The 14,849-nt window shown below is 39.7% G+C and overlaps 1 protein-coding gene and 1 long non-coding RNA gene across 6 annotated transcripts in view; one reads left to right on the top strand and one right to left on the bottom strand.

The window, feature by feature from the left end:
* fstl4 (follistatin-like 4) overlaps window positions 1-14,849 on the top strand; it is a 339,103-nt gene that overhangs the window by 314,671 nt on the left and 9,583 nt on the right. For all 4 annotated transcript variants that reach the window (XM_074610970.1, XM_074610969.1, XM_074610971.1 and 1 more), the window contains 5 exons: window positions 4,244-4,378; window positions 5,046-5,072; window positions 6,979-7,097; window positions 9,314-9,463; window positions 13,035-13,142. In XM_074610970.1, the coding sequence (XP_074467071.1) occupies window positions 4,244-4,378; window positions 5,046-5,072; window positions 6,979-7,097; window positions 9,314-9,463; window positions 13,035-13,142 (539 nt within the window). The remainder of the gene's footprint in view (window positions 1-4,243; window positions 4,379-5,045; window positions 5,073-6,978; window positions 7,098-9,313; window positions 9,464-13,034; window positions 13,143-14,849) is intronic.
* LOC141752796 (uncharacterized) overlaps window positions 9,352-14,849 on the bottom strand; it is a 104,394-nt gene continuing 98,896 nt past the window's right edge. For both annotated transcript variants that reach the window (XR_012590337.1, XR_012590340.1), the window contains exon 5: window positions 9,352-9,485. This is a non-coding gene — a long non-coding RNA (uncharacterized LOC141752796). The remainder of the gene's footprint in view (window positions 9,486-14,849) is intronic.

Raw genomic sequence — 14,849 nt, 5'->3', positions numbered from 1 at the left:
AGGAGTGTAATAAAGACACTGTAAAAGTGCTGCCTCTGTCCTCATATTTGGCTTCTGTAAAATGTGAACCACACACTGACAGTTGGTAGTGAGGAGTATTGATTGTGAGCCACAGTCAAACAGTAAAGAGAGAAACTGCTTTGTGTTGCTGAGTGAATGAAACCGTGTTGTGGAGCGGTCCGCACCGCTGAAACCACTCGAGTCTGATATTCCCTGTTGTTTAGTTTGTTATAGAGCAAACCTCTTAACACAGCTACGGGGATACCTTGACGTGTGACATTAGCTATATATCATTTTTCTGACCCAGATGCGTTGTGAGAAGAAGGCACAACACATTTCCATTATCACTGTAATCACATCCCCCGTTAATCAAGGTCAATGGTTCGCTGCAAGCTGCATTTGTGGCTGTTGAGTGAAAACTGTGAGCTAAATGCCTTTAACTGGTTTAGTAGTAATTAAAGAGGAAATCGTCTTAAGTGTCATGAAGACAATTTACAACACATCAAGCAGGATCATGGATGGATTCTCATGACTATGGGCCCATAGTTTGGAGCAGGAAAAAGCCTATTAACCGGCCGATAACTTCTGCAGCAGGCTAGTCGGCTATTTTGCATACACCGTAAATACATTATTTTGTCACTCTGAATTTAATCATTCCTAACAGAACTACTGAAGTGTGATTTGGTGGATTACATCGTTGGAATGTGTTCTATTTATTTACAATGGGCGATGCGTTGTTCAGTGGCTCATAATTGGCCAGGATTACTTCTGTTGTGCGTCCCGTTACATTGTTAAATGCCACTCTTACAAACCATTAATGTTTGTGTATATTCCTGGGGTAAGGTGGATCCTAAAGTGTGTGATTGAATGTAATGAATGGATGGTTACGTGGCTGGATTATTATATTAGCGCTGATTAATCTCTAACTCTCACCATGTATAATATTGCACATTTGATTTTTTTGGTGTATAAACTTCAGGATAGCAGAGGCACAAGAATCAAATCCCTTTATGATCCTAGCTAAGGGTGTTTTAAGTGGCAGTTGACGCTTGACTCAGCATGACCTCATTCCCACCCGATTTAATTAGTTAAAGTTTCTACCGACTTAAAAAATATATATTTATGGACCTGATCAGACAGAGAGTGTTTTACAGGTGGAAAACACTAGACGCAGGGCACTACCTTTTTGAGCGATTTTTGCAGTTTGGAGCGTCTTTTTTAATTTATTGTTGCTAGGCAACCATCGAATGAGTGCTAAAATTAGCTTAACAAAAACCATGAACTGTACACTACCATATAGTTAATAGTATAGTTTAAATTAATGAAAACAACTTACCGGAAATCCCAAATAAAGCACTAATTTGCCTCCTGCTGTTTTCTGGTTGGTAAACTCATAACCACTAACTCCAGGTATCCAGCAACAGCCTAAAGGTCTGCTGTGAGTAGAATTTTTTTCAACTCGAGGCATTCAGAGCGCTACTGTAAAGACGCAAAGCGCTCAGCGACTCAAAAGCAGCACGCAATACACTTCACTCTCAATGAAAACAATTACAAAAAGCCGCCCCAGGCCGCTAAAAGACACTCTGTCTGATCAGGGCCTTAGCCTGCAGTAACAGATTCTTCTCCAGTAGTATATTTGTACACATTCAGCAGATATGGAGAAACATTTGCATTCATTTGAAGTCTTGTTCTGACCACCTGATGAATTTATGTCCACTTACTACTCAGAGAAATATCTGGCTCTTCAGTATAGCTACTAAATGCTCCACTACATTTACCAGCTAGTTGCTAAATTTGTCTTTCTGCTGTTTGGTGCAGAGCAGGTAGTGCACAGTGTGTTTTTTTTGCTGCCTGTTCTGGCCAAAAACAAAGCTGAGAGTGAACCAAACAGTAAAGTTGCAGGCTGGAAAAGTAAAACAATTAGCTGAAAGATGGTATAAACCGTTGTGGAACTATGGTGAACTGTAGAGATGGGTACATAGCTCATTTTCCCTTGCTGTAATAAGCCCATGGGTAGAAGTAAAGAGGACTAAAAGTCCTAATTTAAGAAAGAAAAAAAGACACACTAACTCAAAATCCCTGTCATCACCAACTGCTACCAGCTTGCAAAATAAGGATAAAAAGACTAATTTAATGAGTGGTTGATTCAGTGGTTTTCAATAAGAATTGATCAGAACATAATTATGAATTAGAAATAATTAAAGTGGTGTCTCGTTCTGTGAAGGCCTGCTTCAAGGCACTTTTCACTTCAAAGAATTTCACTCTTTTCCCCGATAAAAGAGAATTATTATCAAAATCCGAAAGACATTTCACTAATGTGAAAAGCTTTGCGTCAACTTCTGTAACGTCTTGTTATTTTACAACCCAGTAGGCTTAAATTAGAAAATCATTTCCAACTCTAAAAAGAGAACAATCTGTGTCTTTGCAAGCATAGGCTTTATTGTCATTTGGTAAATATTGTTCCTGCAGAAAGACAAACACTTACAGTATGTTAGCTTTAACTTTTAACAGTAGAAAGTAGAAAAGAAGGATGGAGAAACTGAGAGCAGGAGTGTGCATGTTATATAAGTTCATAGAGGCTATAGATGCTTCAAGAGATGCACAGAAACGGATGAAAACTGGAGCTTTCTTTCATGTTCTTACACAACACGGCCCTTTAAGAGCCCCACTGTGACACCCGACATCATTCACTCCCCCCATGCTGTAAAGTGTGTGGTGATCAATATAGAGCTGCATACAGTACAGGAAGGATCAGAGTGTAGCTGTACATCACAGCAAACATCAGAGAGTCTGCCTCCAACGACGACCTCTGTGTCTTCACATGGCCGACATCACCTGTCACCTCCGTCTAGCGTCACCTGCAGCTGCAGCCTCGAGGCAAACAATGCAGCATTGTACAGTATGTGGAGAAAATACAAATGAAACTAGACTTGAAAGACAAAAAGGCTTTTGAAGTAGAATGTAAAGTATTAATGTGATGTATGTCATGTTGAAGTAAAGCAGTTACATAATTTTTTATTAAGCAGCAAAGTATTCAGCAGCTGTGTGAAGTTACAGAAGGTTACTTTACTAGTGTGTCTTTATTATTCAAACACACTCAGTCTTAACAGACAGAGAAAGAGCCTATATCTGTTGTTTATCTGTTTATAATCACGTTAACGGCCGATGAGTTGACTATGTCACATTTACAAGGTATGAGTTTGCTTTTGTCACATTTGAAAGACAGTTGTTTGATATAGACTATGACAAAAAGAGTTTGTTATAACACCTACGCTGGCTAAATTTCAGTTTTCTCTCTTTTGAAGGAGATGTTGATACTTAATGACACAAGATTAAGCAATATTTGCACCATATTCATTTTTTTCGGCAACCCAAAACAAACAAATAGACCAATTCTGGGTTACTTGAGTCAGTGTATTACCTGAAGTAGATGGCGATGACAGGAGTTACCACACGGGAGCAAAGAAACGTACTGCGTTGGAAAGCAGCAGTAGAAAATGTATTTTACCTAAAAGAAAGACCAACCTAAAAAGATCAATATCAGTTTAAGTGTACGCTATATTTTGAATACTTACAACACTTTACCTTACCGTCAGACAGCCCTTTCCTTCTCCGACGCGGAACTGAAGCCGTTGTATGCATCTATGCTCAAAGCCACCAGACTCCATTAACAAAAACAGTAATTTTACATCGTATAACACAGAAGTTGCTGGTCTACCGCTGCCTCCATTGGTTAGTTTGTTTGTGTTATTGTGTGACTTTGATGAATCTGAACTAACCTTTTAAAATGCCAAAGTCACACAATAACACAAATTAACTAACCAATGGAAGCAGCGGTGGAGGGAGGTTGAACGTTGTTTATTAGCACATACTATCCCCATTGTACTGATAAAAGATGGTTACAAATTCGCAAAGCTTCCCTTTTTTAAGTAAACATCAAAAGAGTAAAATTCAAACAACTCTTAATCCTGTTTGTTTTGTTATTACATTTCTTTTGAAAAAGAAATATAAGTTCCAGTTAGTCTGGTCCAGATATTTGGTGTGTGTCTAATGTTGATAATAAGTCTCACTCAAACACACCAAACAGTCTAGAGTCTGGAAGAAACCATGCCAGACATGTTTGTTGTGAATCCTTGTATTATTAATGCATTTTTTTCCAAATGTATATGTAATGTACCCCCTAAAGATTTCAAACAACACACGCAACACATTTCTTTTCTTTTTGTCTCCTCTCTTCTCATAGCAAACGCCAGTGAGCTCTTTATTGGCAGCGTCCGGTACGAGGACACCGGAGCCTACACGTGCATCGCCAAGAACGAGGTGGGAGTGGACGAGGATATCTCCTCTCTGTTTGTCGAAGACTCGGCCAAGAAGACCCGTAAGTCTTTGTCAAGTTTTAACTTTTACTGTAGAAAAATTTAAAAGAAATATTACTTTTGTCAAAGACAATGCCAAAAAGAAGAGCTTGTATGCTGGCGTGAATCCTAATGGCATGGCTGCTTGTTTGAAATAATTGTAAGTAGTATTTAAGTGATGTAAATTACACAAAGGTATAACCCTTTCATAGTAATGCTGAGATCAGACTACACAATATCAGCTTGATAATGTCCCAACCCAACAGACGTGGGGAGTCGGGAACCAAAAAACGAACGTCTGGCGGCACAGTTGCTCATTTTATCTCATATTTTATAGGACAACGGGGACGAGCACTCAAATCTGATATTTTATGCTCCTTTGATATTTGGTCTTTCATTAGGTTGCATCATTGTGCCGAGTTAACCATCGCCACCAAGAAAGAGCTTATCGGGCCGGTTGAAATTAAACAGAATAATCAATGACTTCCAAGTGATCTCTTGATTTAGGAGGAAATATGATGCTGTCAACAGCAGCGAGGAACATTTTGTAGCTGTCAAATATGTTTTGTCTTGGCATGAGATAAATCACCTCCTCTGTTTCTGTCTCCTTCTTCAAAAGGTGATTTCATGTTTTCCTCTCTTTTTCTCCCCCTCTTTTCCTTTCTATTGCTTCGACGGCTGGATCTGCAGTTGCGAACATTCTGTGGAGAGAAGAAGGTAATACATTACAGTCCTCAAAAGGCTTTTGTACTCTTGTGAATAGGAAATATGGTGGGCATGTTTTGTGGCTCTTCGGGGCATGCAGCCGGATATATCTACACTTTCCCAAGATGTTTGCCGTATTGTACAGAAGAACCGCAAAGTTGTTTTCTCTCCAGCAAAACTTTACTTCAAATCTTCCTTTCTTCCGTGCATGCCTAAGGTGTTTCATCCTTTCGCTGGAGTGCTTTCTAATCGGTTTCTCAGATCACCTGGGGAGGACACATTTGCACAAGAGCAGGAATTTTTATGCTTTTTGCAAATAATACCACAGACCCAGTGTGGTGGCTATAAGAAAGACAACTCTGTGGTTTTCAGCAGTATACAAATCCATCCTGCTTTTATACTGTATATATTATTACCACATCAGCACGGACACAAGTACAGTTTTACTACTGCGGTTTAGAGTGCAATACAAACACAATCTGTTTTATATACTGTACATCATCGCTGAACCCAAGGAAGACAGTGTGGTTGAGAATGCAGTGTAAGCATTTGGATTATTTGTGAGCACTTATCAGCAACGCAGAGTTGCCTCATTAACACAATGTGTGTGAGCAAGTGTTTGTTTTTGTGTCATTCATGGATTGGCTGCACATATATTTTGTGTTTCTACTATGTTTATCTCACAGCATTATAGTGCAAAAACCAGGGATGAAAGTAGGCCGGTACGATCCAGTACTATGTATCACTAAAAGATTCAGTACCGGACAGCAACTGCCTGCTAAAACCCACATGCAACCCGTCACTCACGATCGCATTTCCAACAAGAAAACACATCTGCCAACATTAGGTCAACATACAGTTAGTTACCTCCACCAAAGAGGTCATGTTTTCGGTTTACTTGAGCGTACTCGCTTGGATCCGACTGGGTCTGACTGCGCTCCTCATGCAGACACGCCAGGCGCTATGCATGGCAACCATAGAAACGGCATCTGTGCATTACTGTAGGCTATGTATCCGTGCCGGTACAACTGTGTGGTGTATCAAATATCCCTAATCACAGCTTCATTTGTTCACACATGTGGGAAATGCTGTTTCACTTTCATTAACATTGCCAGATATGGCCTTTTTGCTGCATTCTTGTGTTGTCGGAATAATTGGAAATACAAGTTCCCGACTGATAAAATTCACATGAATGCCCCCCAGTCGGAACAACAATTCAAAACTTATACACAAATTATTCTGCAGCACTTTCACCATTTCAATAAATAATTTGCTAAACATGATGTCAAGTGTTTCTAATTTGTTTCTACACCATACAGACATTAAATCGTGTGTCCAGGGATGCATGAAGCTGGGGGTTGGAGGAGAACAATATCAAGCGATTGAGGTCGTGGTAGCCTAGTAGTACCGGCAAGAACTTCAATCTACTCTCACCCCTGGTTTTAACTGCCTGGCAAATCAATCATCATCGTAGTTTTAGTCTGTGCATGCCACAAATGTGTTTGTGTGTTTTATGCTTATCATCTCTGCTCATGTGATGTATTCCTCACAGCAGTAGTAGTGTGTTGCTCATCCAAATGCCTTTACATCAGACTGTGATCGTTGCTATCTCATCAGCAGCTGTTTGCACAACAAGATGTGAAATGTTCTCTTCTCAGAGACACTGCCTTTAATGTGATGCCTCTTCTTGCTACAGTATATTGTGGACAGGTTGCTGACAGGGCCCTTTGTAATGGCTGGCAGCCACACACTGCCCATCCCCGCTAACTCGCGATAGCATGCTAACAGGAGTCTCGCTGTGTCCTCCAGCAGGGAAATTGAAATGCCCATCACAAATGTCAGATAAGATGGGAGGGGGATCTTCTGCTGTTTTTAATTCGTATTTGTTGCTTTTTTTCTCTCCTGTCTTCTCCTCCAGGGTTGAGTGTGGGGAATATGTTCTATGTGTTTTCTGACGAGGGCATCACTGTCCTTCAACCCAGTGAGTGCGAGATACGCAGACACATGAAGCGGTCCGAGAGGATTGTTGCTACCTATGTAAGTGCACGTTCTGTCATTTTTTTTTTTTTACTGTCAAGATGTAATAGTGTAATACATTCAATAAGATTAAAGTACATTAAAAAAATGGCCACGTCAGGTAATGACTTGAGTAGCCTATATTCTAGTTTAAAACTGCCTCCATATATTACTAAATAGATTTCAGGATGGTGGCGTTTGTAACTGCTGAGCTGATGCCTTTGCAAATCAAATTATGTGCAAGACAGAAAGATGTCACTTAGTTTTTTACATTACGAAAGGCACTCACGCAATCACGACACATCAGGTACACCGCTAAGAGCATCTTACTCCCCAGTCAGTAATAGGTCTTAATTAGGTTGTTGTACCATTCTCCAAACAAGCACTGCAAGGTACATGTTGTGTTCTTTAAAGTGTAACTACACCCACTTTTTTTCAGCTTAAAACCTGATGGTTTCAGGTCCAAATCTTGACATTTTAGTGCAAAAGGGAATGGAAATGGAGGATGAAGGGTATCCGCTGGCTGTTTACCCACAGGGGATAAATCACAGAGCTGTGTCAATCTTTACTATTTATTTATCTGTCTATCTTGTTCTATTCTATAGTTATACAGTGTGAAAGGAAATTGCCAACAAAATGAAGCCAATCATTCCTTTTCCCCTTCCTGTTGTCGGAGCGGGGCTCCTCACCTTACTAATGTAATGGGATTACTTGTGTGTCCATTAGTCAGCAGCTAGCTCTGATAGACTGTATAAAGTCTATACTTCAGACCCTGAGGTTTTTAATCCACTGGAGAACATCCCTCTCCCGGAGCAATGGGCTTTAGAAGGTAAAAGTCGCTTGTTCCTCAAAGGGATTTGGGTTTTACAGGAGCCTGTAATTGTATTAGAGATCAATACAAACTCAATAAGCCATGTGTTAGCCAGTTCCTGCTGTAAACAGCAGTTTCTCCACTTTGGTGGGGTGGAGAGGAGGTGGGAACTCTTGAAACATAACCTTTGTGTATGTACAGTATGTGTGTGTGTGTGTGTGTGAGAGAGAGAGGGAGTGTGTGCATAAATGTCTTGTCAGCAAAGACGGCAAGCTGCAGAGCCTGTAGAGGCGATATGTTACTTGAGTCAGCCGTGTTTTATGAATTTGTTGATGTTTTCAATCTGATTTCTACTCTAAAAGTGGAAACAAGTCATTATGACTATTAATAATAGCATCAATAATAAAAGTATTATTGGAATAAAGCATGCAGTGGTGAAAACATCAGTATGCACCTTTGGTAGGACTGGGTTATATGGTTGAAATCAATATTATTGTATTAATAGTTCAGTCCTTTTGGCTTAAAACCTTTTTTTAAACCTTTATTAAATTGAATTTGGGTTTATTTATTCATATCATGCACTGCACTGTAGCTGCACTGTATTTTTATTCTCCTGCTTAACCTGTCTTATTCTTTCATCTTATTTTTATCTTCTGCTTTACTTTTCTCTTTCTATTTTTATGTCTCTGTATATTGTCTTGTGTTTCGTTTATATCTTGTCTAGATGCTTTTTATGTCTCATATAAATACCTTTGAATTACCTTGTTGTTGGAAGGTGCTTTACAAATAAACTTGCCTTGACATTAAAAAGAATATTTTTCCAATAAAAATATATATCACATTACAGTAAGTGCTGCAGATAGTAATAATGCGAAAATTAAACAACAATTTTGAAAGATTAATTGTTCTTTGTTAAAAGTAAAAATGAGGATTTGTAGATTTTTTTCTGTTTGATTTTGCTTATCTTTGGCTTTTGGACTGTTGTTTTGACAAAGGAAGAAATTCAAACATGTCCCTTTGGACTCTGGGAACTTTTATGAACTAAACAATAATCGTTAATTGAAAAAAAATAATTAACAGATGAATCAATAATTAAAAGAACTGATGCAATGATCTGTGTTCCGGTGATTATTAATACATCAAATAGGGCATCAAGATGGTTTTGGGGCTAAGATGTGTACCATGTAAACCACAAAGAATTTTGTAAATTGATACCATGATATGATCATTTCATCACAACGCGATTCACATTAAAGTAGATAACACAATATTTTTTTAATTATCGCCCAGCCGTAATCATTGCTGAGGCTTGACGTAGTAAAATGCATCATACTGCTGATCTATAACACACCATGAACCTTTTCCTCCCACTGTTGCTCTTTTCCTCCTCCCATCATCCTCTCTGTTCTCTGTTGGTTCTTCCCAGGAGGAGATGTGCCCTAAAGGTGAAGGGGTGTCACCTCAGCACTGCGTGTGGTCCTCAGCAGTCAACATCAGGGATAAGTACATCTACGTGACCCAGCCCCTCCTGAGCAGACTCCTGATTGTCGATATTCAAGCGCAGAAGGTTGTGCAGGTGGGTGGAGCAGGTATCAGACCTGGCAAACACACCAAAGTCCTATAATACACTAGCTCTACACTGCAATACAAGATCATCAACTGTTGAGGATGCCTACTTTTTACCTGCAACACAAAACTTTAGCATGATATCATAAATGTAGTTGGAGATTTTAAATTTGCAACCAACTCACAGAGTGGTGACAAAATGTGAGGAAGTGCCCTCTAGGGCGCCCTTAAATGGAGAAAACATGATAAAGTGCCCTCTAGGGTGCCCTTAAAAAACTGGAAGACGCAATGCAGTGCCATATAGGCTGCCCTACATGCTAGAAAACTCTCTGCACGCTGGTGACCTTTTAATTTAAAATGAAAAACTAAAAAGTTTACTTAGTGCAGCTTTACTCCACTAACGATAGCTAAACTGAATTTGGGCCCCAGTCTTGGGGGGGAGAAATTGGATATATTCAAAACCTATATACACTTCCAGTCGATATACATCCATACAGCCAATGTTTGGCTACATGTCAAACAGCATCACCAACGTGAGGTGCATTGCATTCATCTTGCCACGCTATTGAACTGCCACCGATGTAAGAAGACCACATGCAAGGTAAAATAAATCAAATGCACCTCAAGCGCCTGAAACAATATGGTGCCCAGGTGGGTGCCGGCTGCCTCGCCATTCATCTTGCCTATAAGGGCTGTTTAGAGACTGAATCCCTCAGGTGTTCTTCCCAGGGTCAACATCATTTATACTGAGGTACGAGATGAGAGGAAATAGGCCCAACTCAAGGAGAAGGAGGCGGGAGAGCAGAAGGGAGAAAGTCTGAGTAGGGAGAATGAGAGAGACGGCAAACTGAGTAAGTAGCAGTGCAATAATGTCTTTATAAGCCTGCAACTTGACCGTTTTTTACCACTCCACTTTTATCAATAATGTCAGTTATTTGAGAAGTTTTGTTCTAAAAATGATCGAAAAGATGAAAAGATCTCAACATACTGAGAGAGCTCCACTTAAAACCAGACTAAATGCAAAAAAAGGGCAGAAATGGAATATCATATTAAAGAGGACCAATTATGCTTATTTTCAGGTGTAGCCTTGTATTTTATGTTTCTACTCCAACATGTTTACATGCATTAATGTTCAACAAACGCTTTATTTTTCTCACACCGGCTGTGCTGCAGCACTTCTTTTCACCCTCTGTCTGAAACGCTCTGTCTGCTCTGATTGGTCATCTGGCCAACTGTTGTGATTGGTCAACCGAAACAAACTCTTTGGACTCCACAACAGCTCCACTCAAACTAGCTTTGTTTGAGGGTGTGCCAAACTAGCCGCTATAGGCATGTATTATGCAAATGTGTTACTTAGTGACATCGCCACGTTACAGAAGAACAGGCAGGACTTCAAGCAAGGCGTTTCATGCAGTTCAGGAGCAGTGTTTCTGTTGGGGAGAGTAACTCCCTTTGACGTGGACTTTGGGCTTTGTAACACACTAAAGGAAAGGGAAAAAGCACAAAAGCATAATAGGTCCTCTTTAATAAGTATGTTTCTTTAGTCTATATTCACCTGGAAATGAGAATCGTTGTGTTTTCGTTTGAATAAAATGTTTATATCTACTCTCTTCACAGAGTCCGCCATGTTTCTAGAGTAGCCCAGAACTGACAAACCTAACACTGGCTAGGCCCATTCGTATTTTCAAGTTTCGTGCCAGCCACTGTAGTTCTCCTACACGCCTGGCACACGAGAGAAGTTTCAGTTATTTGCAATCTGCAACCTCACCGCTAGATGCCGCCAAATCCCACACACTGCACCTTTAATTGTTCTAATGTACGTTCATTTTCAGTCAAAAATATAATCACAAGAAAAAGAAAAAGAAAGTGAAGTGATATAATGAAAGGAGAAACAGAGGTGCGTTCTGACACGTGAGATGTTCTCACAACATCTAAAGTTCAGGTCGTGACGTTTGGTGTATCGCTGCCCACCAGCTGCCACTTTTTCTCTCTTTTTCCATCCATCACTGTAAAACTGCTTTCCTCCCCTTCATCGCTCTCTTGTCTCTCCCCCTCTCTCTTTCTTGAAGACCCTCTCTGGCCTTTGGGTGCAGGAGGTTAATGCATCCTCCCTTTTTTCTTTTCTTCTCTTTCTCTGTTATTTCAAAGCTTTTTTTTTTTTTTTTTTTTTTACAAAGTACATTTGTAGCTTCCTTTCAACAATGGCCTTTAGAACAAGAGAGAAGATGGCAGAGTACAGTGAATGCACTCTATCCACTCTGACAGAAGGAATGCATGGACAATATCTTTAATTATTACACGGCGTTGTTGAATACTAAAGGCTAAATATTAATGATGCATAGTTCTGCACTGGCCTGGGGGGGCTTGAAATTTATTTTTTATCCCTGCAGAAAAGGTTTGGGAACCACTGAGTTAAAGGGTGTTGGACTTTTAGAGGTGGACACAAAATCTAGTCCATTTCCTCCCAGTCTGCTGCAATGTGGCCTCACCTCGGCTTTACCTCTGCTCCCATCACGTAGGAAGCTAAACGCACTCAAAGGCAAATTCAGAGATGCAGTCCACCATCTCGACGTACTGTACATACACACATGCTGAGTTGACACTTGGCTGACCAGTGCAGAGCAGAGGGCTGGACCTCCCATTACTGAACACAGAGCTTGTGGTCTCGCTCCACTGGTGAGGGTGTCAGCAGCTCCCTGTCCACCCTGCCAGAAGCAGGGTAATGGATTGTGTTATTCCTTGTTGTTGACATTGCAGCAGACCTGAGGTTGAATTCTCCCCACCCCCACATCTCCCTCTCTCTTTTTTTCTGTCTGCCTGTTCTTTTCTCTCCTTTCTCCTATATTAGTTCTTCTATATTATTTCTGTTCTTTCACCTGATGTGTGGCAGATATCCTCACTAAAAACCTCTCCAGCAGTAACACTGTAAAAGTTCCCATGCTGTCAACTTATCTCCTTTACTTTCTGGCATTTACACCTACTTAGTACTCCATCTCTTCCAAGATGTGATAACACCTTACCCCTATGTGTGTTTCACTGTTGGGTAAAGGTTTGTTGGGTAGTGTGCTGGAGCCTGTTTCACCAAATTTGCAACAAGCAAGCTGCTACTTGCAACTTCCTCTTCATTTTGACACATTTAACTAATTAAAACAAGCTCCACATGTGCAACCTATTAATGGGCATGCAAGAGGACTTGCAGATAAATTCGCAAGTGAGTCATTTGTGAAATGGGAAGCTGGCACCGTTTGCGAATCTGTGTGTAAGCAGCGTTCGCACATTGATTTGGGGAAACTGGCCCGTGGTCTTTTACACATCTGCAGTTCTTACAAATGAGTTTTTTGCATTCAACAAGGTCCAGATTTTATTCTCTCATCCATTGGTTTATTTTCCCCAAATTTAAAAATATCTGATGTTGACCTCTCCTTTATATTTATGGTAGGCGAGTGACATGTTTCTGTGGCTTTCACTTAAACATCAGCTGGGCTTTTGTGACTTTTTAGCAGCAATGGACAGAAATTTAATTCTATTTAGCTCAAGAACAATTCATTTAATGTTTTCCTCACTCTGTTCATCTCTTCTAGGCAGTAACAACAGATCCTTTCCCAGTTAAGATGCTCTATGACAAGTCACATGACCAGGTTTGGGTCCTAACGTGGGGTGATATGGACAGAACACACCCAACGCTTCAGGTAAGAACTTTTTGTGTGTGTGTGTAAAGCTAAAAGCTCTTTCAGGTAATAGCAGTCTTAAGTACAATTTTGAGGTACTTGTATTTTACTTGATGATTTCCATATTCTGCTACTTTCTACTTCTACTCCACTACATATCAGACGGAAATATGGTACTTTTTACTGCATTACATTTTGATAACTTAAGTTACTTTGTAGGTTAATAATACGATAATCAACTAATAAATTATGTTGTCATATTAAATTAAGATGAAACTTTATTGATCACCGGGCTAAATTACCCAACAGTATATAAAGTTATTACAATGAGCTTGACCTTCACCAGCTGCAGTGTTACGGTGTTGAAAAAATTAAATATCCCCAAAAATTAGTAAAATATCCCAAAAATATCCAAAATATATTAATAAGCATCCCCAAAATGTTAGTAAAATATCTCAGAAATATTAGTTATATATCCCCAAAACACCAGTAAAATAAATAAAAATAACAAAAGTAAAGTAGCAGAAATATATTAGCATAGTGTCAGACAAAAATTTGTAAAAGACCCATAATAATATCAGTAAAATATCAAAAATAATATCAGTAAAATATCAATAAAATATCCCAAAAACATTAATAAAATATGAATAGATTATCAGACAAACATTCGTAAAATATCCCAAAAAATAGTCAAAATTAGCTCTATCTTTATCAGCTGCAACACTAAAGAGATGAACACATTAATGCATCAATAATTATAATTCAATAATATAATATATATTATTCTGCATAACAAGTAATTTTACTTTTGGTACTTTATGTATATTTGGATGTTTATACTGTACTGTAACTTAAGTAACTTTTACTTGTAACAGAGTATTTCTACACTGTGGTATTGTTACTTTTACTGAAGCACAAGATGTGAGTACTTCTTCCGCTGCTTACTTGTTACTGTTTAGGAGACACTATTTGGTTTTGTCCCTTCCTGTTCACGAGAATCCCATTTTCGAAAATATAATGAATGTGTTGATTAAAGTACAGGAAGTTTGTCTCTATTGCAGCCTTGCTTTTTAAATCAGGCTGGTGATTAATTACGTTAAATCCAACCGAGTGCAGCTTTAAAAGTACAAAATAGCCCTTCTTTATTATTGTCTTATTACTACACCGCCCCATACCTACTTTTGCTGTGTGTTTATTTGTGAACTCTAATGAGCGATTATCTTCCCGGGAGAATATAATCTATATAAGCTTTAGAAAGTTAGCCGAGCGAGGAGAACAGCGCCTCGTAACTAATTGAGCTCCGTTGTGTACCTGCGTAGCCTGTTTATGTGATAAGTATTTGCGTGACAACATCTAATCTATGTATGTTTTAGAGCATTTACCAAGCCAGCAAAACAGCAATTCGCAGCTGCGGCGCTGTCGGCTTGTGCCCGGCGTCCCTTTGGACCACTGGTGTTGGAGGCTTCACAAATGAGAAATGATCACAGGTGTGGTTGTATTTAATCCACCTCGGGGGATTGGGTGAGGCGAGGGAAGAGAGAGGAGGATGCAGAGAGGGTTGAGGAGGTGGAGGGGAGGGGAAAGGGAACAGAGCTGGTGCCCGAGGGGAGAGGTATGGTGCTGTTTTTATAGGGCCAGTATTTATATGTGTGTGTTTGCAACAGCGAAGGACACTGCTGCCACGAGTAAAGCCACCGAGGGATCCCGTTGTAATCTCAGTAATAGACA

Source organism: Sebastes fasciatus, chromosome 16, assembly GCF_043250625.1.
Source record: "Sebastes fasciatus isolate fSebFas1 chromosome 16, fSebFas1.pri, whole genome shotgun sequence".
Lineage (NCBI taxonomy): Eukaryota > Metazoa > Chordata > Actinopteri > Perciformes > Sebastidae > Sebastes > Sebastes fasciatus.
Note: the sequence above shows the minus strand (reverse complement) of the source record. Positions and strands in the feature narration are given on the sequence as shown.